Source organism: Mirounga angustirostris, unplaced genomic scaffold (assembly GCF_029215605.1).
Source record: "Mirounga angustirostris isolate CCGP_5_RB_7025 unplaced genomic scaffold, mMirAng1.0.hap1 SCAF_4, whole genome shotgun sequence".
Lineage (NCBI taxonomy): Eukaryota > Metazoa > Chordata > Mammalia > Carnivora > Phocidae > Mirounga > Mirounga angustirostris.
The window spans coordinates 691,828-715,326 of record NW_026991712.1 but is presented as its reverse complement, the minus strand read 5'-3'; the positions used below and the strand labels follow the sequence as shown (position 1 = coordinate 715,326).

The following is a 23,499-nucleotide window of genomic DNA, read 5'->3' as shown; positions in this document are numbered from 1 at the left end:
CAGGGAACAGCTGTTGAGAGAAGGTTGCAGCACTCATCGAGGTGGGGAGTACCCGATCACAGAGGTGAAAAGGGCCTGGCTTGGCCAGACATGGCCCAGGGGCCTGGTGGAATAACCAGTCATTTGTCAGTGTGTGAACCACTGGGCTTTCATCCTCAGGGCAACAAGGAGCACTTGGCAGCATTTCAACAGGGGAGAGGCCTGGCCTCAGGGAGGAGCTGCTGGGGAAGGGAGACAGCCTCCATCTGTGCTGAGAAAGCAGAGTAGGCAGAAGCCACCCTGAATGTGCTCTTGGTCTCCTGGCTGGGCATCTGGGGTGGTCCCAGCAGCACACAGCCCTGCCCTATTGCTCCTAGCTTCGGAGCTTTTCTTGTCCCCAGGAGGGGAATGTAAGGAGCATCCTGGCTGGAACAGCCCACGAGTGGTAGCCAGAGTCTGGGAAGGGTGGGAGCCAGGTGGGAGAAAGAGCATGTGCTTGGAGGTTTCTGGGTGGACAAGACGCAAGGTCAGCGGCAGGACTGGGATGGGGGCTCTTCATACTCTTGGGGTCTGGGAAGAGAGCTCAGCCCCATGCTTCTAGGATCCCTAGGGTTTGGAGTCCCAAGTACTCTTGAGTAGCCACCTGGACCTGGCTGGGTTGCCCCACCACCAGCTGATGAGGACCAGGCCCCACCTCTGCCAAGTTTCATCCCAGTGGGGCTGTGCCCCGCCCTCCATCCTCCCAGCAGCTCAGTCTGCAGAAAGGCGCAGAGATGGGGCACTCGGCTGGCTCAGAAGTGTCTTTAATGACTCCAGATTGTGGCCCCCCCACAACCCCGGCGTGATCCCTAGTGAGCAGTCAGCAAAGGTCCCCTGAGAGTTTCAGGAGGGGGGGTCCAGGGACCTTGGGCCTGGAGGGATTGGGCCATCCTCTCTCTCTGTGACCTGGGCGGGAGGGAAAGCTAGGTCACTGGGCTTGTTGGGCCCCTCTGCCCCCTTCCCCTTCCCGCCTCTGGTACCTTTGGCAGCTGCTGGGTGGAGGCTGCAGGAAGGGGCTCCCACGTACAGGGCTTCTGGGTGCTGCACACCTCACAGCCAGGCCGGTGGGGGGCGTTGATGAATGTGCAGGAAGGGCAGGACCAGCCGGGCTGCGGAGAGGGGGAGAGAGCGTTGCTTCTCTTTCCTTCCAGGGCCCAGAAGGCCCAGGCCCACCCTGCCCAGCCCCTGACCCACCTGAAGGGGGTTGGGGAGGCTGGAGCTGGCTGGCTGAGGAGCTCTGGGCAGCCCCAGTGACTGAGGAAACAGGCGGCTTAACTCCCCATTTGTCTTCTGGGGGCCCTGAGGGCTGCGTCCTGCAGTAGACGAGGTGGAGCTGAGGGGTGTGGCAGGCTGCACCTCGCCTTCCTCATCCCATCCACGTCAAGGACTCACCTGGGGCTTCTCGAGGGGCTGAGAGCAGGTAGAGGAAAGCAGGATCCCCATCTCGCCGGACCCCATAGGAAGCAAGGCTGCACTCGGGCACACACAAGCACCGCCCAATGACCCAGCGCTGCACAGCTGGTGGGAAGCCAAACTCCGAGAACACCTGGGGCCGGAGCATCAAGGCCAGGCAGTGTCACTGAAGGCCCCCTGCCCCAGCAGGGCTCCCCAGACCCCATGCTTACCTGTTCCTGGAGGGTCGCAATGGTGCAATGGGGGTGGACTTGCAGCGAGACGTGGGCAGAGGATGCAGCATCTTCAACTGTGACCTGTAGCCTGGGCCAGAACATAGATCAGGGGGAAGGTGGGGGTCCTGGAAGGGTTGGGATGTCAGAGTGAAGAAGGCCTCACCTGATGGGGCCAGGAGGGAAGCAGGCCTCCTGGAGCTGGACACTGAGGGCCACGTGATGCTGAGCCAGGATGGCTGCTGCTTGGGCTGCCCCCTTTTCATCCCCATCCTCGATGGCCCGGGCCAGGCACCCCACCAGCTTTTCTGCAGGGGGAGGGAAAAAGCCATCAGAGCTGAACACAGACTGCTGCTTCCACCCCCCTCTGCCACCTGCCTTTACCTCTCTCCATAGAGTCTCCAGGGCTCCAGCAAAGATCCACCTTGGGTTGTGGGGCCTGGAGTGTGGGCACTTCAGGGGGACTGGGCGGGGAAACAGGGCACATTTCTGGGCCCAGGGCTTGGGGCAGGCTGCCTAGGAGGGAAGATGTGGGGTGGGCTGGAGTCTCCTGAGATCCAGCCCTCAAGCCGAGTACTCACCCAGGCCTCTGCTCTCTGACCTCAGGTTTCGAGGACCATTGCCACCTCCTTGCTCACCTCAGCCCATGCCGCGGCCCTTGCCCACACATTAAGCCAGACTGTCCCCCTCAACCTTGGCCCCTGCCAACCCCTGAAAGGTCCCTGCCAACTCCTCGGAGCTGAAGCTGCACTTGGCTTTTCCTTGGGTTCTGGCATGCTCTGGACTCTTCTGTCTAGCCCTACCTAGGCCCTTCTGCCAAAGAGGCCCCGTCAGCCCTCCAGGGATGCTCCCTTGGCCTCGCAGCAGAACCAAAGCAGATCCTCAGGAGGAGCCTGCCCTTTCCTGCTCACCAGGAGCCCTGCAGTTAGGAGAGTCTCTTCGTGGTGCCTCAGGGACATCCATCCTCTCTACTGGCCATCAGCACAGGACACTTTGGTGGCTCCCGTTCCAAACAAACCCTCTTGGGCCACTGCCTGCTCAGGGCGCCCTTGCAGAGCTGGCTGCGCCACTGTCTCCCCTTCTGACCTTCCACCTTAGGCCCAGCCCACCCGCCGCTGATGCGCTCCTATGGCGGCCTCAGGCCCTCAGTATTCTGAGCCATCTGCCCACTGACATAAGCAGGGCTCCTGAGCACCCAGGACCAGGCCTGGCCCAGCTTGGCCGAGTCCCAGAGATCACACGCATACTCTTGCCTGGGGGCTTTTGTACTTGCTGCTTCCTGGCCACATGGGTGTGAAGATCACGCTAGGATCTTCAAATTTCACTCGTGTCACCTTAATGAAGCCTTCCCTGCCACCGTATTTAAAATTGCAAACCCCTCCCTTCCAGCACTCCCATCTCCACCATCTGATGGAATTTTACTTATTTTTTTTTCCAACTTAAATATGTATGTATGTATATGTATATTTTTCGGGGGGGAGGGGCAGAGGGAGAGGAAGAAATAATCTCAAGCTGACTCCACTGAGGTGGAGCTCGATCTCACGCCCCTGAGACCATGACCTGAGCCGAAATCAAGAGTCGGTCGCTTAACCAAAACCTGAGCCACCCAGGCAACCCCCAACTTAAGTATTTTTTTTAAAATATTTTATTTATTCATTTGAGACACAGAGATACAGAGAGAGAGAGCATGAGCAGGGGGAGAGGCAGAGGGAGAGGGAGAAGCAGGCTCCCCGCTGAGCCAGGAGCCCAATATGGGACTCGATCCCAGGACCCTGGGATCATGACCTGAGCCGAAAGCAGACGCCTAACCATCTGAGCCACCCAGGCGCCCCAAGTATTTTTTCATTGAGGGACACCTGGCTGCCTCAGTTGGTGGGGCATGTGACTTGATCTTGGGGTTTTGAGTTCAAGCCCCATGCTGGGTGTAGGGATTACTTAAATAAATAAATAAGGGATGCCTGGGTGGCTCAGTCGGTTAAGCGTCTGCCTTCGGCTCAGGTCATGATCCCAGGGTCCTGGGATGGAGCCCGCATCGGGTTCCCTGCTCAGTGGGGAGCCTGCTTCTCCCTCTCCCACTCCCCCTGCTTGTGTTCCCTCTCTCACTGTGTCTCTGTCAAATAAATAAATAAAATCTTTAAAAAAAAAAAATTCCTTTTATAGATATTCCAGGATGGCAAAAGGCACACTGCAAACCACTGATCACAAAGAGTGAGCATTACACAAAAATTAACTCAAAATAGATCACAGGGGCGCCTGGGTGGCTCAGTCGGTTAAGCGACTGCCTTCGGCTCAGGTCATGATCCCAGGGTCCTGGGATGGAGCCCGCATCGGGTTCCCTGCTCAGCGGGGAGTCGGCTTCTCCCTCTCCCTTTGCCCCTCACCACCACTTGTGTACACTCTCTCTAATAAATAAAATCTTTAAAAAATAATAATAATTAAAAAATAGGGGCGCCTGGGTAGCTCAGTCGTTGTGTCTGCCTTCGACTCAGGTCATGATCCCAGGGTCCTGGGATCCAGCCCCTCTCCCACTCCCCCTGCTTGTGTTCCCTCTCTCGCTGTCTCTGTCAAATAAATAAAATCTTTTAAAAAATAAAAAACCACACCTAATAAGTATCTTTGGACTGATACACAAGGTTCCATTAGTTTTAAGTGTACAACACAGTGATTCCCCAAGTCTATACACAATGCTGTGCTCACTGCAAGTGTATGTTTACCTATTTTACATGTCTGCCTCCCCTCTAGAAATGTAAGCTCCAAGAGGGCAGGAATTTGAAGTTTGATTCATGCTAAATCTCCAAGTCCTAAAATGCTTAGTACAGAGCAGGTGCTGAATACACAGCTGGTGAACAGATGAATGAACAGCTTTCCTCCTTCTGTAAGTGCTGTGTTGTCTGGGCCTCTCTTAGGTCACGTTGTATGGTTTTCTTCTCAGCCCTCTGGCAGCTCTTCTGATTCTGGGCCTTCTCCTTTGCTTGCTGCATTGTCTGCCTGTCAGATTCTCTCTTGCTTCTCTCTCCTAGTGACCTGGGTTGACCTCTTCAGAGCCCCACCCCCAGCCCAGATCCACCTAGCTAGCCCCTCTCCCCTCCATGCCCTTCCACACAGGCCCTGTCTGGGAGCTCTACAGTACTTCTCCCTCCAGCTTTCTGTCTCAACCACTAACTCTTCCATTTAAATAGCCATGAAATCCAGCCAATTCCATCTCCTAAGCATCTCTGGAAACAGCCTTCTCTCCAGCCCTATCTGCACCACCCCCACACAGATGCAGGTCTCAGCCAGTCTTAAGTAGCTCGAATCTGAGCCTGTCACTCTCCCACTGAGTACATCCCCATTGCTCCTGATGCCGTCTGTCTTACCCAGATCCTGAGGGCCTGCCTGCTCTCCCCTCCACATTTGCCTGGTACTCCAGGCTCCAACTTTTCAGCTTGGATTCCTTTTCTCCACTTTCTCCCTCCTGGGAGCCTTCCCAGAACCCACCAGTGGGGAAAGTGGGCCCCACTTTCCCCACTGCTTCCCCCATCCAGGCCTGGCGGGGCTGGGGCTACTCCTGTTCTCTCCCATCACTCACGGTCCCTGCCCAGCCAAAATGAATCTTCCTGCCAGAGCACTAACCATTCTGTCCCTCCATGGTGGCACCTCGGACTAGCGCGGCCCACCGCTGAGCTTCCTGGGGGTTGAGGAAGTGCAGGCTGAGGGTCCCAGGCCCTCCCGGTGGAGGCTGCAGCTCATGCTGGCTGGGGCCTCGGACCGTGTAGGAAACTGACTCCAAGGGCCATTCCAAACTGACCTGAGGAAGGGGAGAGTCCAGGCTCAGTGTCTCCCGCCAGCACACACTGCATGATGACCCAAGGAACACGAGGTCACATTTATAGACCACTTACGCCGTCCTACGCCCTTCCCCCAAGTTACCTTACGAAACCCTCGCGGGACGCCTCTAAAGGCAGGTAGTATAGCATTTGTCCCCATTCTACAGACGAGGAAACGGAAGCAAGGGCAAATGAACTGCTCAAGGGCACACAGCCGGCCGGCGGAGGACCCTGACCCCGGTCCCGCGCCCCCGCCGCCCCACTCACCGCCCCGGGCCCCGCGCCCAGCAGCTCCAGCCGGAAACGCCCGGGCCGCTCGGGGTCCGCGCTCAGCTGCAGCTTCCGCAGCTGTGCCTCGGCGTCCGGCCCCGCGCCCAGGGGCCTCACCGCGGCGTGCACAGCCAGGAGCACCCCGGCCGAGTCCGGGTCCGAGGGCGGCGCCATCTCCGGTCCGGCCCCGGCCCGGACCCCCAAGCCCGCTTCCGTGGGCTCGGGCCTCTGCGCGCCTCGGCCGACCGGAAACTGGGGCCGCGAGCCTGGGGTTCCGGCCGTGGCCAGAGCGTCGGAGCCCGGGTCTCCCCCTCCTGCTTTGCCCAGGATGGACACGGCCTAGAGGCTCTGCGGGCGGGGGCTGCAGCCCAGCGGCCCGCGTCCCCCGGCCGCGCGGGGCCGGAGCTGGACGCGGTTCCCAGGCTCCTTCCCGCCCGCCGCCCGCCGCCCGCTGGGCTGCCCGGCCCGCCCACCTCGCGTGGGCCGGCCAGCCACTCCCGGGAAAGCGGGCTGACACCAGGGGCGGGACGAACAAGGGGCCTCAACCAATGAGCGCAGGAAAGGAGGAGGGTTCGCACGCCCTGGAGGAGTGACGGACAGGCATCGCAGCCAGTAGAAGTGGAAGCTAGGAGTGAGTGGCGGGAGACGCTTCCTATGGCTATCCGAGCTCCCGATCCCGGCGGCTGAAGCGGGCCATTCAGGGGCGGGGGGCCGGGCCTTGCGGACGTTTGTTGTTGTCCGGCTCGGAGAGGCAGAGGTCGCTCGCTCGCTCCTTGACTCGTTCGGGCCTTGTGTGGCGGTCGGCGGGCAGGTCGGTCGCGGTAGTCGGTCGCCGTGCAGGGGCGAGGCTATGTCGCGGTGGCAGCCCGGCAGGGCCGGCAGGGCCGGGAGTAACGGGACGTCGCCGCGGAGCCTCTTCCCCCGGATACAGTGCGGCCCGAAAGGAGGCCGCGGCGCCGCCCTCCGGTCCTGAGGAGCTCGCGCTGCCCGGAGCCCTCACCGCCTTCTTACCCGCGCCGACGTCAACCGGCCTGACCCGGCCCGGCCTGGCCACACCGAGCGCCGCGCAAGCAGGTAGGTGTCCGCCCTGTCCCGGGCACCGAGTCGGGGCCTCCAGAACTCCAGCCCCCAGCGGCCTCCGCGCTGGCGCGCGTGCGCGTCCCGGGACGCACGGCTTCCTGGGACTTGTAGTTTTCCGCGGCTAGCTTGGGGTTTTCCTTAGCCCGGGCGGAGAGGCGGGTGCGGCCAGGCTGACGCTGGAGCGCCCCAGCGGCCGGCCGATGTGCCCTTCGGGGGTCGTGGTACCTGCCTCTGTTGCTTGGTGTCCGAAGAATTAGCCGCACTTGTGGAGAAGAACGGAGAAGCCTATGGGTTTTCTCTCTACTTTCCTAGAGACCTTGTAGAACAGGGAAGAGTGCTGCGTCCAGGTGACCGCAGGGCCCCAGCCCCAGGTGTGCTGGATCCTAACCCGGGGCAGGTTCTTACTCTAGCTGAGGAGCTTAGCCCGAGGGGGTACTGCAGGAGTCCTGTGCGTTCGCGGGCTCACAGTGACCCCACCCCCCCATAGTGGGTGAGGCTCTTCTGTCCAGATGGACGGTGTCCTGGGAGATAAACCAGCGAGCCCTAGCATGAGCAGGATCCCTGGTACGCCCCCAGGTATCGGGGCTGGGAGAAGGGGGTTGGCTGAGCTGCAGCCTGGGCTTGCCATTCTCAGGTAAGAGGATCTAATTTATCTCTCCTGCCAGTGCTGAGGGTTTAGGAGTAAGCTGCAGGAGGGACCCAGCTTGTTTCTAATGGCTCCACTTACTGGGTAGGGAGGCCAAAGGCTGAGCTTCGGCGGCCAGATACTCAGGGGCTGGCCTCCCATCCTCAGGCAGCACTAGCCCCTCCAAGCACAGAACCCCTTCCTCAAGGACATGAAGCTGTTGGAGAACTCGAGCTTCGAGGCCATCAACTCACAGCTGACAGTGGAGACTGGAGATGCCCACATCATCGGCAGGTGAGGCCTGGGCTCCATGGGACTCAGAGGTTACGATGTCCTGGCCCAGAGTTGAACCTGATGGGTAGCATGCTCCATGGTCCCCCTTGCACCTTGTAGGATCGAGAGCTACTCGTGTAAGATGGCAGGAGATGACAAGCACATGTTTAAGCAGTTCTGCCAGGAGGGCCAGCCCCACGTGCTAGAGGCACTGTCTCCACCCCAGACCTCAGGCCTCAGCCCCAGCAGGTGAGCCGGGGCAGAGTCGGCCCACCGTGGGCTGTGGGGTGCAGGGCAGCGCTGGGCTGATGCTTTTCTCCGTGCAGACTGAGCAAGAGCCAAGGTGGTGAGGACGAGGGCCCGCTGAGCGACAAGTGCAGCCGCAAGACCCTCTTCTACCTGATCGCCACGCTCAATGAGTCCTTCCGGCCTGACTATGACTTCAGCACAGCCCGAAGCCATGAGTTCAGCAGAGAACCCAGCCTCAGCTGGGTAAGGGTCAGCTGGGGGGAGGGGCCCACAGCCCCCCAGCTATGCTTACTGTCCTTCCTACCTGCAGTGGCCCCTGGGCTCAGCCCGGTTCATGCCCTCTGTCCTGCATCCTGAGTCAGTCCCAACTGTGACCATCCTAGGTGGTGAATGCAGTCAACTGCAGTCTGTTCTCAGCAGTACGGGAAGACTTCAAGGCCCTGAAGCCACAGCTATGGAATGCAGTAGATGAGGAGATCTGCCTGGCCGAATGTGACATCTACAGGTGGGCTGGCATCCCTGCAGGTGGGCCCTGGGTGTGTGTGGCACGTGGGCCTTCATACCACCTCTTGCCCCACACTCCCCAGTTACAACCCAGACTTGGACTCAGATCCCTTTGGGGAGGATGGCAGCCTCTGGTCCTTCAACTACTTCTTCTACAACAAGCGGCTTAAGCGGATTGTCTTCTTCAGCTGCCGCTCCATCAGGTTAGCACCTGTCCGCCTCCTTTCCTTTAGCTCCTATTTGGCCCACACACCATTTCCCCAGCTGTTCCCCCTCCCCCCTGCCCGACTTTGTCCTCCCTGGACATTCTCCCTGGGGTCAGCAACTGGCCAGGGATAGGCAGTCCTAAGACCAGTTCCCACACCTCCCCCAGTGGTTCCACCTATACCCCCTCGGAGGCAGGCAACGAGCTGGACATGGAGCTGGGAGAGGAGGAGGAGGAGGAGGAAGAAGAGAGCGGAGGTGGAGGCAGTGAGGGCGGACCCGAGGAGACGAGCACCATAGAGGAGGACAGGTGTGTGACGGTCGCTGGAGCCAGGCGTGGGTGGGACAGAGTGGGCACCCCTCTGCCTGATCTCCTGGGTGTTGGCTCCTCTAAGCTTACTGTGTGCCACCTTCTACCCAGGGTCCCGGTGATCTGTATGTGAGGACGAGGAGCAGAGGCCCCAGCTTCATTCAGCTTCAACCAGTGCCTGGAACTGCCCACTCGAGGGGCCCCAGGGTCAGCCCCTGGCCCAAGGCCACGCCCACCTAGCCCTTTGGCTCCCTCCTACAGATGTCTACTCACCCCCACAGGCTCCGGCTGCCCGTGTTGTGGTTGGCCTGGACAGCACAGGGCCTGGTGGGAAGGCCACTGCCTGTCCCAGTGAACCGACAAAGGCAGGGACAGCTGGACTACAGAGTTTATTTTTGTATTTTGTGCCGGATCAGGCGTGGGCCTGCACACTCCAGCCCAAAGGGTCTGAGATCCAGTCAGCAGGCCCCTGCGGTCACCACCCTGGGCTTGGCCAGCCCCTGGCGCCCACCTGTACCCCTCTCCGCCCCCCCCCGCCACCTCGCCCGTTGGGCAGTGTGCACTGAGTGTCACTTTGCTGCAGCTGTTTGTTTCCAATAAAAATTTCTGTGACTTAGTGGGGACCTAGGCTCTGTGCTGTGCTGGGGGTGGGGTCTGCGTCGAAGGCGGGGCCTACAGCGTCTGGTAGCCTAGCAACGGTCTTAGGGTCCGTTGAGCCGCCTGGACCTGCGGCCGCTAGAATGGAGACTGAAGGGTCAGACGCGAGCAACCCCTACTCAGTAGAAGGCGACAGCCTGCTGCTGGACCTGGACCTGTATGATGCTGACAGCTACGACATCCCAGACCCAGGGCTGCTCAAAGAAAAGAACGGTGAGGTGGCCTGGCCTCGCCCCCAGATGCCCACGTGGCTGCAGGCACGTCCTGCTCAGGCCCGAGCTCTGTCCGCTGCGACGCCACACTCCCTGGGTGGTCCCGTAACCCAGCAGGGCCGTCCAGAGAGGGCCTGCCTACGCCTCCAGAGGTAAGGGTCCGAGACCACGCGGCGAGAGTGCTTCTCCTGCTGACCTGCAGAGCTGCTTTCGGAGCCAGGCCCACGGCTTTTTACCGGCAGCTCGCGGTGGCAGAACATGACCCCACGTGCCCGTGCCCACCAGCTGTGGCTGTTCCTACGTGCGGGCCTCCATGACCTCGTGGAAAAGGTGGGGCTTGCCTGTGGGCCCTGCACTGACGCTTCTTCTGGCCCACCTCTTCCCCTAGGTGTCCCTGGTACGGCCCCAGCCCGGACCCCCTTGGCTCCCCTGGGCAGGTGCACTACCTCTCCAGCCCCCCGCCCCCACCCCCCAGCTGACTGCAGGCCTGCCCATCCTGGCCCACAGGAAAAGAGAGGTGAGCTGTGTGTGGCACGCTTGACCCATGGGCTGGAGCCGCTGCGCCACCTCAAAGTGGCAGCTGGGCTGTGCTCGGTGGCCCAGGACCCAGTGGGCAGACGCTTTGTGGTGCTCGATGGTGCAGGCCACCTGCACGTGCACAGAGAGGACGGATGGGCTTACGAGAAGCTACAGGCCCCAGCCGTGCTCACGGGGCTGGTGGCAGTGCCGGGCCCGCTGGACGCTGTGAGCCGCTTTGTGGGTTGGGGCCCCCAGGGGCTGGCCATCCTAAGGCCTGACCTCAGCCTGCTGTGGCTGAGCAAGCCAGGGGTGGGCAGGGTGCCGGGCCACGAGCCCCTCTGCTGTCTGCCAGTGCCCGGCGTGGGGCTGATGCTAGTGGCAGAGGCGGGTGGCCGCCTGGTGCTCTGGAAGTTCCGTTCAGGGGGTCGCCGCCTGGTGCCGTGTGGGTCACCTCTGCAGCTGCCACCAAGCCCTGCAGGTACACTCACCCGTTTGGCTCTGGGGCCCCTGCATTCCCACCAAGTCCCACGCTGCTTCGCGGCCTATGGCTCTGCCGTGCTCACCTTTGATCTGCACACCTGGGCTCTCGTAGACGTGCGCCGGGACCTGCACAAAAGGTGAGGGGGCGCCTAGGGACCGGGAGAAAGGGAGGGTGGTAGGGAGAGGCAAATCCAGGAGGGCAAGCGGGTCATGGCAGGGGCACAGGGGCTCACACACTGGAAGGTGCAGAGTCTGCCAGGGCCGCCTCCTCCCCTTCAGCGCTATCTTGGACTTGGCCTACTGCCTAGAGGCAGAGGCCATGGTGACAGCCTCTCGCGACAGCACGGTGAAGGTGTGGGAGGCTGACTGGCGGATCCGGATGGTGTTCATGGGCCACACAGGTGCGCCATGCCATGCCGCCCTCGAGGCCCGTTCTCTCTCCACCCTGTGCACGGCCCACGGGAAAGAGCTCTGGGCTCTGGCCAAGCTTCTCTGCACTGGCTGCACCCCGGGCTGACGGCTCCCCTGCCCCAGCCCCCGGGGGAGCCCGAGTGACCCAAGTCCCTCCCACAGGCCCAGTGACAGCTCTGGCCGTGCTCCCGAACACGTCCCTGGTGCTGTCGGCCTCGCAGGACGGGACGCTGCGCACCTGGGACCTGCAGGCGGTGGCCCAGGTGGGCGAGGTGGCGCTGAACTGCTGGGGCCGAGACGTGGCGTCCGGGCGCGTGAACCGCCTGCTGGCGCCCGCTGGCCCCAGCTGGCCGGTGCTCTCCCTGAGCGCCAGCAGCGTGGAACTGTGGCGCCTTCGCGAGCTCTACTCGCCGCTGGCGCAGCTCTCTGCGCCAGTGCTTCACGTGCAGGTGGTGCCCGCGCTGCCCGCGCCCCCGCACCCCCTCCTGCCGGCGCGCCTCGTGTGCGCATGCGCCGACGGCTCGGTCTACCTGGTGTCGGTCGCCACCGGGCGCACCGTGAGCGCGCTGCTGCTCGAGCCCGATGACTGCGCGGCCTCAGTGCTTTATTGCCTGCCGCGCGAAGCACTGTGGCTGCTGACACGCGCCGGCCACCTGGTGTGTGCCAGCGCGGCGCGCTGCCCCATGCGCGTGCTGCACCGCGTGTGCCCGCCGCCCGCGCCCGCGCCCAGGCCCTGCTGCCTGCACCTCTACAGCCACCTCCCAGACCCCGGCAGCGCGGTGGCCGGCTGGGAGACCGTGTGCCGGCACGGGGGGGAGCCGCGCCCGAGCGACGCGGCCCGGGCCCGCAAGGACAAGAACCGGTGGGTACCGGAGCCGCACGGTGGGCGGGGCGACGGTGCCCGAGCCCACGGGCGGATGTCCTGCGCAGGTACCTGCCCGTCGTGGGGCACACGGATGGCACCCTGTCAGTCCTGGAGTGGCGCGGGTCGAAGACCGTCTTCCAAACCGAGGCACACAGCCCGGGCCCCGTCACTGCCATAGCGTCTACCTGGAACAGCATCGTGACCTCCGGTCCGTATCTCCCCTCCCCCCGCAGAGGGCCTGGGAATCCCTTCGCTGCCCCACAAAGGCCCAGCCCTGGCTCCCGCCCCTGCAGGCGGAGACTCGACAGTGAAGATGTGGCGCGTCTACCCCTATGCGGAGGACAGCCTGAGCCTGCTGCGCACCTTCTCCTGCAGCCGCCCTGCCGTGGGGCTCTGTGCGCTCGGCAAGCGGATCACTGCGGGCTTTGAGGATCCGGACAGCGCCACCTACGGCTTGGTGCAGTTCGGCCCGGGCGACAGCCCCCGCTGTGAGCACCGGCCCCAGGATGACCCCACGGACCACATCACTGGTGAGGGGGCAGGGCAGAAGTAAAGCCCGAGGCGCCGCCTGGCCCTGGGCCCTCACCCGAGCCTTGTCCCGCAGGCCTGTGCTGCTGTCCCACGCTCGAGCTGTATGCCTGCTCCAGCCTGGACTGCACCGTCCGCATCTGGACGGCAGAGAACCGCCTGCTGCGGTGGGCTGGGGCTGGGAAGGAGGGAGGGAGCGGTTGGGAGCGCATGGGCCGCGCGCGGGCTCTCCTACCTCTACCCCCGCCAGAGCCGAGAGGCTGGACAGGGGAACAGGGCCTTGCCCCTGCTCGGGCTTCCTACTTTGTGGCACAAGGCTGGACCCTGGCCCTCCACACCCCTCCAGGCTCCTGCAGCTGAATGGTGCCCCTCAGGGCCTGACCTTCAGCAGCAACAGTGGGGACCTGGTGTTGGCTCTGGGCACCCGACTCTGCCTGGTGTCTCATAAGCTCTACCTGCCCACATCCTACCTGGTTAAGGTACACGGTGAACACAGGATGGGGGGGGGGAGTTCCTGTGGGTGGACAAGCCTCCTGAGGCCAGGGCTATAGGTTCCCTTCTCCTGTGCAGAACCTGTGCCAGAAGGTCCCTGATGTGGTGCATGACCCTCCACTACCACTGACCAGCCAGGAGTCGCTGACCTCAGCCCAGCTGCAGAGGCTCGCCAACCTCCATGGGGTGGCCAGTCTTAGGTCTGCTGGCAGGCCCAGCTGAGCTGTCCTGGAGGCCCCTGCCCAGCTCCCCTGAGTCAGGCCTGGCTGTGTGACCCAGCACAAGGCCCCAGAGCTCTCAGGCCACTTAGGCCACCCCAATCCCCGATCCCAGCCCTGGCATACCTCCTCCTGCCAGAGGCCTGGCCACCCCCACCCCCAGGTCCTTGTCCCAGCATCTGCCCAATCCCACCAGTGGTGATGACACCAGTGTCCCACCTGTGCGCATCCTTGTCTGCAGCACAGACTCGTCTTTCATCCATCGCCAGATGGCAACACCTCAGCAGCCAGTGTTGGAGGAGGTGGGATGGGTCCTGACCCCTCACCACCCCAAAGCCCCAACCCTGCACCTGGCCCAGGCCCAGGCCACTCCTGTTCGGTCCTTGGGATAGGCCTGGGGTCCCTGTGGTTGTCTGGGAAGCAGATGGCAAGACTGAAGGAGGAGTGTGCTGACCCCTGACCCCTCCCCCAGGACTTGGAAGCCCTAGTTGCGCGGGATCAAGACCTTCAGCAGCTGAGTCTGGGGCTGGTGGTCCCGGCAGCCCAGCCCCCACCCTCCTGGCACGAGCGGCAGGAGGCGTTTGACAACTACTTGCACCTGATCTATGGCCCTGGCTTGCTGGTGGGTGTGAAGCCTCCCCCAGCCTCAGCCTTGACTCCAGCCCCGCTCTTCGCCCAGGGCCTCCGACACTGCCCATCTCCCCTGCATCCCTCCTAGGACATGCCTTCTGGAAGAGAGTTCCAGCGGTGGAGTACCGTGACCCTCACCATGGAGAGAGAGACCTGGGATGTGTGTACCTTACACAGAGCTGCCAACTGTCTTTGGAAGGCCAGAGTCTGCACTGAAGTCCCGACAGTGCCCGCAGCCCTCCCCCGACAGGACCCGGGAGCCGTGGGCCAGCACTTTGCCCACCCTCCCCGAGTCCCCTTGCCTATCCCACCCATACACCAGGGGGTGCACAGCAAGGCATCCCAGGCAAGGCCTCCCACCCCTCCCACCTCTGCCCTGACCCCATGACCCTGTGGCCACCCAGTGACAAACGTCTCCCTCACCCCAGCTGCTGGCCCGTTCCTCCCTGAGCAGTAACCTGGGCCTCAGTCTGGACCTGCAGCTGCATTTGGAGCGACTCCAAGGGGAGAAGCCTGTGGTCCCAGGCCCACCGGCCCTCCACCTACAACACAGGGCGTGCTGGGCAGGGGGTGCTGCCTACCCAAGAGCAGGGCTGCAGGGGCACTGAGGGTCCATGCTTGGCTCTGAGCCCTTCTCCTGTCCCCAGGTCCCCCTCTTGATGAAGAGGCGGCCCAAGGAGCCTCTTTCCAACTTTCGAGGCTTCTTTCCTGCCACCATTCGGCCCTACAAGGTGAGAGCCCCTCGCTCTTCCTAGAGGCACCTCCCTCCCGGGGGCAACCTTTTTATGTCCCCCATCTTCCCTTTGCTGCAAATCTTGTGCTGAAATCTGACCTGAGAGCCATGCCCGCCCACAGCCTTCCACCCACCTCCTGGCCAGCCCTATTCTCTGGGGACCAGCTGCCAGAGAGCCAGAGCTTCCTGGGGGAGACACCAGGCCGAGCCAGAGCTGGTGCCAGCTGATGGTGCCCACACACCTCCTCCCCAGTTCAAGGGCTGGGTGGGTGCTGTACGGACTTGGGAAGACCAGAGTCCTTTCCCTTTAGAGGAGTGAAGTCAACAGGAGCTGGCCCCTTGCAATCCACCACCTTCCCAACCTTTCCCACCCCAGACACCAGATAAGCCTCTCTCCAAGCACCTTCTGGCACTGTCAGCTGCCCAGGTGGGTGCTGATCCTTCCCATAGCTGCACCGTCTACCCAGACTCTCGACGCCCCCCTCCATGTTCCTACCACCGACCCCCATGCTCCTTATAGACATCCCTGTTCCAGGGCTGAGGCCCCAGTCCTGTGGAGAGCGTGTGGGGGTGTCAGGGTTCCCCAGAGGCCAGCAGCTGCCCAGACTTCCTCCTCAGTCATCACAGCTGATGTCTCACTGACTGCCCTTCCGTCTGATTTCTAAAGGGTTTTTTTGCCTGTGTGTTTTGGGTGTCGACTGAGAAAAGAGGCAGAACTGAAATAAAACAAAAGCAATTGGGATCTTAGAATTGCAGTTTGGGGAGCACAGATTTGGTCGCAACCCAGATCGAATCTTGCTGAGCAGTAAAAGCCAGGTGACTGTCTTGGCAAGTTGCAGGAGCACTAGGAAACTTACACCAGTTACGATGGGAAAATGTAATTAAATTGTACACTTCGCTGGTTTTCTGAGTACTTTAGTTTGGTTACAGGAAAAATCGCTTTTGCAGAGTGTCCACTTTTTTCTTTTTTTCTTTCTTTTTTTTAGGATTTTACTTTTAAGCAATCTCTACACCCAATGTGGGGCTCGAACCCACAACCCCAAGATCAGGAGTTGTGTGCTCCACGGACTGAGCCCGCCAGGGGCCCTGCAGAGTGTCCACTTTTTTTTTTGTCAAGAATGCAGGGACAGCAGTCCTATGTTCAGTCTTGGCGCAGTTCCATATAATTCCTCTTTCAAAAACGGGATGAAGTTTTAGTTCCCAAATAGTCTCTGATGTTCAGAGGTTTAACCCACGTTCGCTCGGACAGGGGTGTGAGGCCCGGCAGGCGGGCTGGCGCTGGCGCTGGGGCCGCTCTGCCAGGTGGTCTCTGGGGTGGGGTGGCGTGCAGGTCTCAGCCCCCATGCTGTGTGCCACCCCAGGACTTGCAGCGGCCTGTCAGCTTCCCGGGCAGCGTGCCCAACTCGGTGGTGCTGCAGCAGATGGGGCTTCACTGGGAGGTCAGCGGCCTCGGAGCCCTCGCCCAGCTCACCAGCCGCAGAAGCAAGGCAAGGGGGACCTGGGGGGCCTCGCCCTCGGGCTCTGCAGGAAGGGGCCTGCGGTCCCCGCAGTGCAGCGTGCCAGCGACCGCCTGGGCTCTCCCCTGTGCAGCCAGGAAGGCGCCAGGACGACCTGTGGCTGCCGCGGCGCATCAGGCGGTGCGCGGCCAGGTGGCAGCAGAAGCTGACCGGGTGGTTGGGGGAAGAGGAGGAGGAGGAGCACCGGTATGTGGACTGGTCCTCAGAGACCCTGAGCCCACCTACGCAGCTCTCCGAGTCCGAGGAGACGGAGGCTCAGGTAGGCACCTGCTGGGGGCTGGGCTGCCGAGGGCGGCGCGGGGCGGAGAGGAGGGGCCTGCAGCTGCTGCCGCCCCCGCAGAACTCCGAGTATTTGACCCCGAAGCGCGCGCACTCTCGCACCGCCACCAGGACCGAGACCTGCTTTCGCCACCCCTGGCACCCCTATGGGCACTCGCTCTGGGAAGAGCGCTACGGGCATCTGCCCAGGTTCCTGCACTTTTTCGTCGGCCAGAACTGGTTCAAAAAGCTGTTCCCCATCTTCACCTTGGAGGTTCGGGGGTCTCGGGCACCTGGGAAGCCCAAGCTGGCGGCGGGGGGCGGGCAGGCAGGGCCTCAGCACGCGGTACCCGCAGGCCTACCCCGAGGTGAGCACGGTGGAGGGCCTGGCTTCCCTGTTCGTGGACCTGCTGTACGAGGCCTCTTGGGCAGACTGCGTGCACATCCTGAAAGCGCTGCTGAGGCTGCTGCCCGACTTGAGCGGAGACCTTCGTAATCAGCTGCAGGGCGTCCTCGTGCGCCAGCTCAACCTGGACCAGCCCCCCAGCCTCGAGGTGCACCGCTAGCCCCGCCCCTAGCCCCGCCCCACGGGCCTGCCCGGGACCTCGCGCTCCCCACTCGACGCGCTTGGCTCCTGTACGCCCAGGACCAGACGCAGAAGCAGTTCGTGATGCTGGCGCTGCAGCTCCTCCTGGCCTGCTCCCTGGAGTCCCGCGAGGTGGTGCTGGAGCTCATGTCCTACTTCCTCTACTCGCCTGCCTCCCGCCGGTGAGTCTTGCTCCCTACTCGTCCTCCCCGCTAGTGGGGGCGGGTGGGGGGCGGAGAGGCCTCTGGATCAGCTGCTCACACCTGTCCCAGGCCCGAGCTCAGGAAGCTGCTGGACGGGCTAGGCCTTCAGGACCCGCAGGGCTTCCTGTTCAGGGAGATGATGACCTGGGTCCAGGGCCCGGACGCTGACTCCAAGGCTGCCCTGCGCAAATGCTGCTGCCAGAAGCTGGAGGAAATGATCCAGAGGTTGCAGGTCCTGGGGGGCAGGGGTGGGGCAGGCTGCTTGCAGTGGAGCCTCCTGTCTTGCCCCCCCCACCCCGCCCCCCGCCCAGGCTTTCCCCAGGTCTTTGAGGGGAGGGGCGGGGGATCCAGGTGAGGCTGGCCGGCTCTTTGCCTTGCTCTGCATCTGTGCCTCAGGGGTCCTCTCCTGTCCCCCAACCCCCCATTTCTGGGGATCATCCTGCTCCTCCCCAGGAAGGAGTCTGCAGCCAGATCTCAAGCTTGGGGCCAGGGGCAGCCTCTGCCCTGGGCTTGGGGGCACTGTCCACCGGCTGCTTCCTCCACAGACGGAGCACTTGCAGCCTTCCGTGGCCAAGTTGTCCGAGATGCTGCCCAAGGTCTCCCAGACCTCGGTGTTTCCATCTCCTCCCAAGGAGACCCTGTCGCGGATTTCAGGGCTCGCTGGGTCACCTCATGTCTCAGGGACACCCTCAGTCCGTTCCTGGGTACCCTCACCCGGGGAGCTGAACTTGGCTGTCCTTGAGTCTGGAGCCAAGCCGATGCCTTCACCAGCGCGCCTCCAGCGGACCAGACGCGCGCTGTCCGAGGCGCTGCTGCACTTCTGCCCCTCCGAGGTCCACCTGCGCTCCTCAGCACCGGCCGCGCTGCAGGGGGACCCACTGCCGCTGGAGCAGACGGACTGGTCCCGGTCACAGATGCTGGACCTGGGGCCGATCGACGCGCTCAACTTCTTCTGCGAACAGCAGCGAGCACGGCAGCAAGGTCTCCCGCAGGAGGAGCTCGAGAGACTGCGCCTGAGCCCGTGCCCACCCGAGTCCAACACCGTACTGCCCCAGCCCCGGGATCACTGGTGAGGGGGCCCCCAGGCTGGGACGGGGCCTGTGCGGGGCAGCTGAGGGGCTGGCTGGGCCAAACCTACTCCTTACCCCTCCAGGCACTATCCCATCCTCCGGCTTCAGGAGGCCAAGGTCCAGAGGTCTCCGATGAGACTGAGGGGTGAGTGGGGACAGGGGTAGAATTGGGCCCCGACACCTACCTCCACCCTAGCCGGGGTCCCAGTGGGCATCGACCCCACCCTGAGACCTCACTGACCTGCTGGCCCGCAGGCTGGATGCGGTCCCAGCTCTGGGTGGGCCGTACCCTCAGTGGCTCCATCCGGATGCTGAAGCTGCCGCTGCCGAGGGTAGAAGTTCAGCCTTTCCCCCCGGACTGGCCCAGGCCTGCCCGTCCGCTGCCCCCACGGCTCCTGCAACCCGCCTTGCAGCGCTACTTTCTGCCAGATTATACAGACCCTGACAGCTACAGCTGACCAGGCTGGTGGCCCCAGTCTCTTCTTCCCTCCAGCATGGAGTCGAGATGTGGCTCTCCAGTCAGCTGTTCTCCCCTGGAAATAAAGTCCAGAGGTCATGGCCAGGAAAAAGGGTGCCACCTTCATCTTTGGGGGCTGCAAGTGTGAGCAGAGCAGTCTCGATGGTGGATGAATCTGCCAGTGGCAGTTGCAAGGCAGGAGCGGGGGGGGGCATGGTGGAGTCTGGCATGGTCAGCCCTTGGTGGAGCAGCATTCCTGGTGGGAGTGGGTCTGCCTGCCAGGAGCCGGACCCATTGCGTGGGCATGTCCTGCTCAGGCACTCAGCCTGTGTTTATCAGTAAATTACTGGGGTCAAGATGGGAGTGGGGACTCCTGGGCCAGTGAGTGGCCAAGCATGGAGGGACTGGGAGGGTCTAGGCCACACACACACATACGTGTGTGTTTATCTGTGTATTGAGTGGGGTGGGGGGCCTGCAGACTTCAAACCAGAGTCTACCCTTGGCTGGAAGGGAGAAGAATTGATGGAGTCCCATGTGCTTTATTCAAGAAGCAATAAAGGGGCAGCATCCTTTGGACCCTTCTATCTAAAAATTGCCACGAGACCGAACTTATATGTGAAGTGCAGGGTCTCAGAGGGCCTTGGCTTCTTTCTGAGCTGTCGGGACCTCCCAGGGCACTGGTCCCACAGCTTGTGGGGCACACGGCACATGTGTGCACTTGCTATTAGGTCTGCCTTTGTTTTGTTTCTTAAAGATTTATCTATTTATTAGAGAGAGCACAAGTGGGAGGGGCAGAGGGAGAGGGAGAAAGAATCTGTAGCAGACTCTGCCCCGAGCCCAGAGTCCAACATGGGGCTCGATCCCATGACCCTGCGATCACAACCTGAGCAGAAACCAAGAGTCGGATGCTTGACTGACTGCGCTGCCCAGGTGCCCCGGGTCTGCCTTTGTGAAGGGCTGTTCTAGCTTTTACATCCTCCTTTTGGGTCGTTGAATAGCAGTTTCTTCCCTCTGAATGTGTTCAGCCTCCGACTTTAGAAGTTTTTTTCTCAGTGGTGTTCTGGATAGAATTTGTCTCCCATACCTTCCCCACAACCCCCAAACTGTGCCGGGGCTCTTGTTGAGGGGCTGTGGAGAGGGTGGCCATTTCCTAGGCCAAGTAGGGCAAGAATTGCCAGGTCTGGAGAACCAAAGACATGACATTTGTATAAAAGGATCCGTGCCTGCTAAAACAAGGACTGTGGGGCCGATAGTAGTCTGCTTCTACAGGTGTTTCCTTTAAATTATAAAAGCAATAAATTCTTTTAAAATTACCAACATCAGAGGGGCACCTAGCTGGCTAAGTCGGTGGAGTGTGTGAATCTTGATCTCAAGGTCGTGAGTTCAAGCCCCATGTTGGGCATAGAGTTTACTTAAATAAAAGTAAATTAAAAATAGATAAAAATATATTTAAAAAATATCAACATGAGGGGGCGCCTGGGTGGCTCAGTTGGTTAAGCGACTGCCTTCGGCTCAGGTCATGATCCTGGAGTCCCGGGATCGAGTCCCGCATCGGGCTCCCTGCTCGGCGGGGAGTCTGCTTCTCCCTCTGACCCTCCCCCCTCTCATGTGCTTTCTCTCATTCTCTCTCTCAAATAAATAAATAAAATCTTTAAAAAATAAAAAATAAATAAAAATAAAAATAAAAAATATCAACATGAGAAAGTGGGGCAAATTTAAACAAGTTTTAAAAACCCACTAATTATAAAGGGAAACTATATGTTAATACATATTAATATATAATTATCTTAAAATTAAGAAATCTATTCATCTATACCATTCAGAGAATAAAAAGGCCAGAGAGGAGATATCTGTAATACATGTAACTATAAACAACTCATCTCCAAAATACACAAAGAGGGCGCCTGGGTGGCTCAGTCGTTAAGCGTCTGCCTTCAGCTCAGGTCATGATCCCAGGGTCCTGGGATTGAGTCCCACATCGGGCTTCCTGCTCAGTGGGTAGCCTGCTCCTCCCTCTCCCACTCCCTCTGCTTGTGTTCCCTCTCTCGCTGTGTCTCTCTCTGTCAAATAAATAAAAATAAAGTTTTTAAAAAAATACATAAAGAACTTCAACGAATCAATAACAATTAAAAAAATCACACAACCCAACAGAAAAAAATGTACAAAAAACTGGAATGGAATTTTCACTGTAGAAGAAATCAAAATCACAAATACATGTATTCCCTTCACTTCCTAACCGAATGGCCTTAATGAGTTACCCAGTTCTCTGAGCCTTGGTTTCCCATGTATGAAGTGGGGATGATGATGCTCAGAGGCTGTGCAGGACTGCTGTCAGAATTAAATGAACTTTACATCTAACACACTTAGGAATAATGCCTAGTACAGATTATGTAGATAGAAAACAAAGCCAGGGCGCCTGGGTGGCTCAGTTGGTTGGGCGACTGCCTTCAGCTCAGGTCATGATCCTGGAGTCCCGGGATCGAGTCCCGCATCGGGCTCCCTGCTCAGCGGGGAGTCTGCTTCTCCCTCTGACCCTCCCCCCTCTCATGTGCTTTCTCTCATTCTCTCTCTCAAATAAATAAAATCTTTAAAAAAAAAAACAAAAAAAAACAAAGCCAGACACTCCCTTTTTTTTTTAAAGATTTTATTTGGTAGAGAGAGCACAAGCAAGGGGAGGAGCAGAGGCAGAAGAAGCAGGCTCCCCTCTGAGCTGAAAGCATACGCTTAACCAACTGATCCACCCAGGGTCCCTAGACCCCTTTCTTACATCATTTACAAAAGTAATGTTCAGATGATTTGAAGATTGCAATGTAGAAACTAAAACTATAAATATATCAAAAGGTAATTTAGAAAAATATTCACTCAGAATACTCAGAAGGAAAAGATAGGCATATTTGCAGATTAAAAAAAAAAAAATTATGGCAAAGGGCGCCTAGGTGGCCTCGTCGGTTAGGCGTCTGCCTTCCACTTGGGTCATGGTCCCAGGGTCCTGGGATTGAGTCCCGCATTGGGCTTCCTGCTCAGCGGGGAGCCTGCTTCTCCCTCTCCCTTTGCCCCTCCCCCCTGCTCATGCTTTCCCTCTCTCTCTCTCTCAAATAAATAAAATCTTAAAAATTTATGGCAAAAGAGACCATAAAATTAGGGACAAACCTCAAAGTGAATTGTATATTTAAATGTAAAACTAGGAAAAATTGAGAAGGAAATATAAAAGATCTTCTGGACGAGCAACTGATGAAGTATTCTCAGACATGATGCTCAAAACGCCATATATGAAAGAAATCAGAAAGTTGGACTTTATCAAATTTTAAACCTTCTGCTCTGTGAAAGGCCCTGTTAGCAGGATGGAAAGACAAGCCACGACCAGGAGAAAATGCCTGCAAATGGCCTGTCCACAAAGAACATCCAGCTAGAATGAAAAAAAAAAAAATAGCTTTCAAAATTAATGGTAGAAACCAAACAATCCCACTAGAAAATGGACAAAAGAAGCAGACATTTCACCAAAGAGGAGATGCTCCACATCACTAGCCATTAGAGAAACGCAAATTAATACCTAAAATAAAAAGAGTTGACATCACCAAATGCTGGTGAATATTCGGAGCAACTGGATCTCAATACTTGCTTGTGGGAACGCAAAATGGTCCGCACACTCTGGAAAACCATTCAGCAGTTTCTCGAAAACTGAACATACCAGGACCTACAATCCAGCAGCCATACCTACAACTCAGCATTTATCCCAGAGGAATGAAGATCCGTGTCTGTACAAAAACCCGGACACCATGTTTTACAGCAGCTTTATTTGTAATAGCCGCAGCCTGGAAATGACACAAAGGTCCTTCAACAGGCAAATGGCCACCCCACTGGCAGGTGCACACCACGGGGTACTCCGTGGCCATAAAAATGAAACGTGTGACACGCGTGACGACCTCCAGGGGTCATCTGCGGTGTGATTCCATTTCCGTCACACTCGAGAAGTGACAGAGTTACAGAGGAAGAACAGGTTTGTGCTTCCCCGGGGCAAGGCTGGGAGCTCGCGTGGCACAAGGAGGTCTTCGTGGCGATGACACCGCTCCCTATTTTGACAGCCGCATTGGTTCCATGAGTCTCCACAGGTGGTAAAGTGGCATAAAACTACACACACTCCTTGGTTTTGACGTCATCGTAGCTACACAAGGTGTACCGTTGAGGTTCCTAGAAGAGAGAAATCTATTTAGAAAGTAGATTAGAGGTCACTGGAGGGAGGAGAGAGGGAGAAATGCAACACTTAAAACTGGTTTAGGTGCCTTGGCTGGCTCAGTTGGTGAAGCATACGACTCTTGATCTTGGGGTCATGAGTTCAAGTCCCATCTTGGGCGTAAAGCGTACTTAAAAAAATGGTTTAAATGGCCAATTTTGTTATATACATTTTACTACCGTTTACAAAATTAATCATGTAATATACCAAAAAACATTGAATTTAAATGGATGATTTGGATGGTATATGGGTTACATCTCAATAGAGTTATTATTTTTTTTTATTAATTTGACAGAGAGAGAGACACAGTGAGAGAGGGAATTCAAGCAGGGGGAGTGGGAGAGGGAGAAGCAGGCTTCCCGCGGAGCAGGGAGCCCGATGCGGGGCTCGATCCCAGGACCCTGGGATCATGACCTGAGCCGAAGGCAGACGCTTAACGACTAAGCCACGCAGGCGCCCCTAAAGTTA

General features: G+C 59.3%; 3 protein-coding genes across 5 annotated transcripts; 2 read left to right on the top strand and 1 right to left on the bottom strand.

Annotated features, from left to right (window-relative positions):
- Positions 1–766: 766 nt before the first annotated feature.
- SHARPIN (SHANK associated RH domain interactor) lies at positions 767–6,140 on the bottom strand. Its single transcript, XM_045895699.3, is given in 10 exon segments — positions 767–871; positions 874–924; positions 999–1,127; positions 1,213–1,331; positions 1,411–1,564; positions 1,644–1,734; positions 1,810–1,951; positions 2,028–2,159; positions 5,256–5,430; positions 5,717–6,140. Coding segments are annotated over 10 exon segments (1,203 nt in total). The 5' UTR covers positions 5,894–6,140; the 3' UTR covers positions 767–838.
- A 267-nt stretch (positions 6,141–6,407) lies between these two features.
- On the top strand, positions 6,408–9,580 carry MAF1 (MAF1 homolog, negative regulator of RNA polymerase III). Of its 3 annotated transcripts, none has more exons than XM_064587716.1 (8): positions 6,408–6,793; positions 7,593–7,718; positions 7,818–7,946; positions 8,024–8,189; positions 8,330–8,451; positions 8,534–8,653; positions 8,853–8,964; positions 9,076–9,580. In XM_064587716.1, exons 2-7 carry the CDS (start codon positions 7,636–7,638, stop codon positions 8,923–8,925), a joined length of 693 nt encoding a protein of 230 aa, XP_064443786.1. In that variant the 5' UTR covers positions 6,408–6,793; positions 7,593–7,635; the 3' UTR covers positions 8,926–8,964; positions 9,076–9,580. The 3 variants fall into 3 exon arrangements, with proteins under 3 accessions (XP_064443786.1, XP_045751656.1, XP_064443784.1); XM_045895700.2 differs by having other exon boundaries at positions 6,411–6,793; positions 8,824–8,964; XM_064587714.1 differs by lacking the exon at positions 6,408–6,793 and adding an exon at positions 7,126–7,146 and having other exon boundaries at positions 8,824–8,964.
- Positions 9,581–9,703: 123 nt separating this feature from the next.
- WDR97 (WD repeat domain 97) lies at positions 9,704–23,343 on the top strand. The gene is given in 23 exon segments (XM_054512411.2): positions 9,704–9,834; positions 10,036–10,969; positions 11,112–11,233; positions 11,406–12,105; positions 12,174–12,316; positions 12,402–12,638; positions 12,713–12,803; positions 12,983–13,115; positions 13,207–13,328; positions 13,588–13,648; positions 13,819–13,968; positions 14,065–14,322; positions 14,405–14,530; positions 14,624–14,707; positions 16,071–16,196; positions 16,300–16,485; positions 16,567–16,758; positions 16,841–17,038; positions 17,131–17,252; positions 17,343–17,628; positions 17,630–18,342; positions 18,427–18,488; positions 18,599–23,343. Coding segments are annotated over 23 exon segments (5,379 nt in total). The 5' UTR covers position 9,704; the 3' UTR covers positions 18,802–23,343.
- The last annotated feature ends 156 nt before the right edge of the window (positions 23,344–23,499 follow it).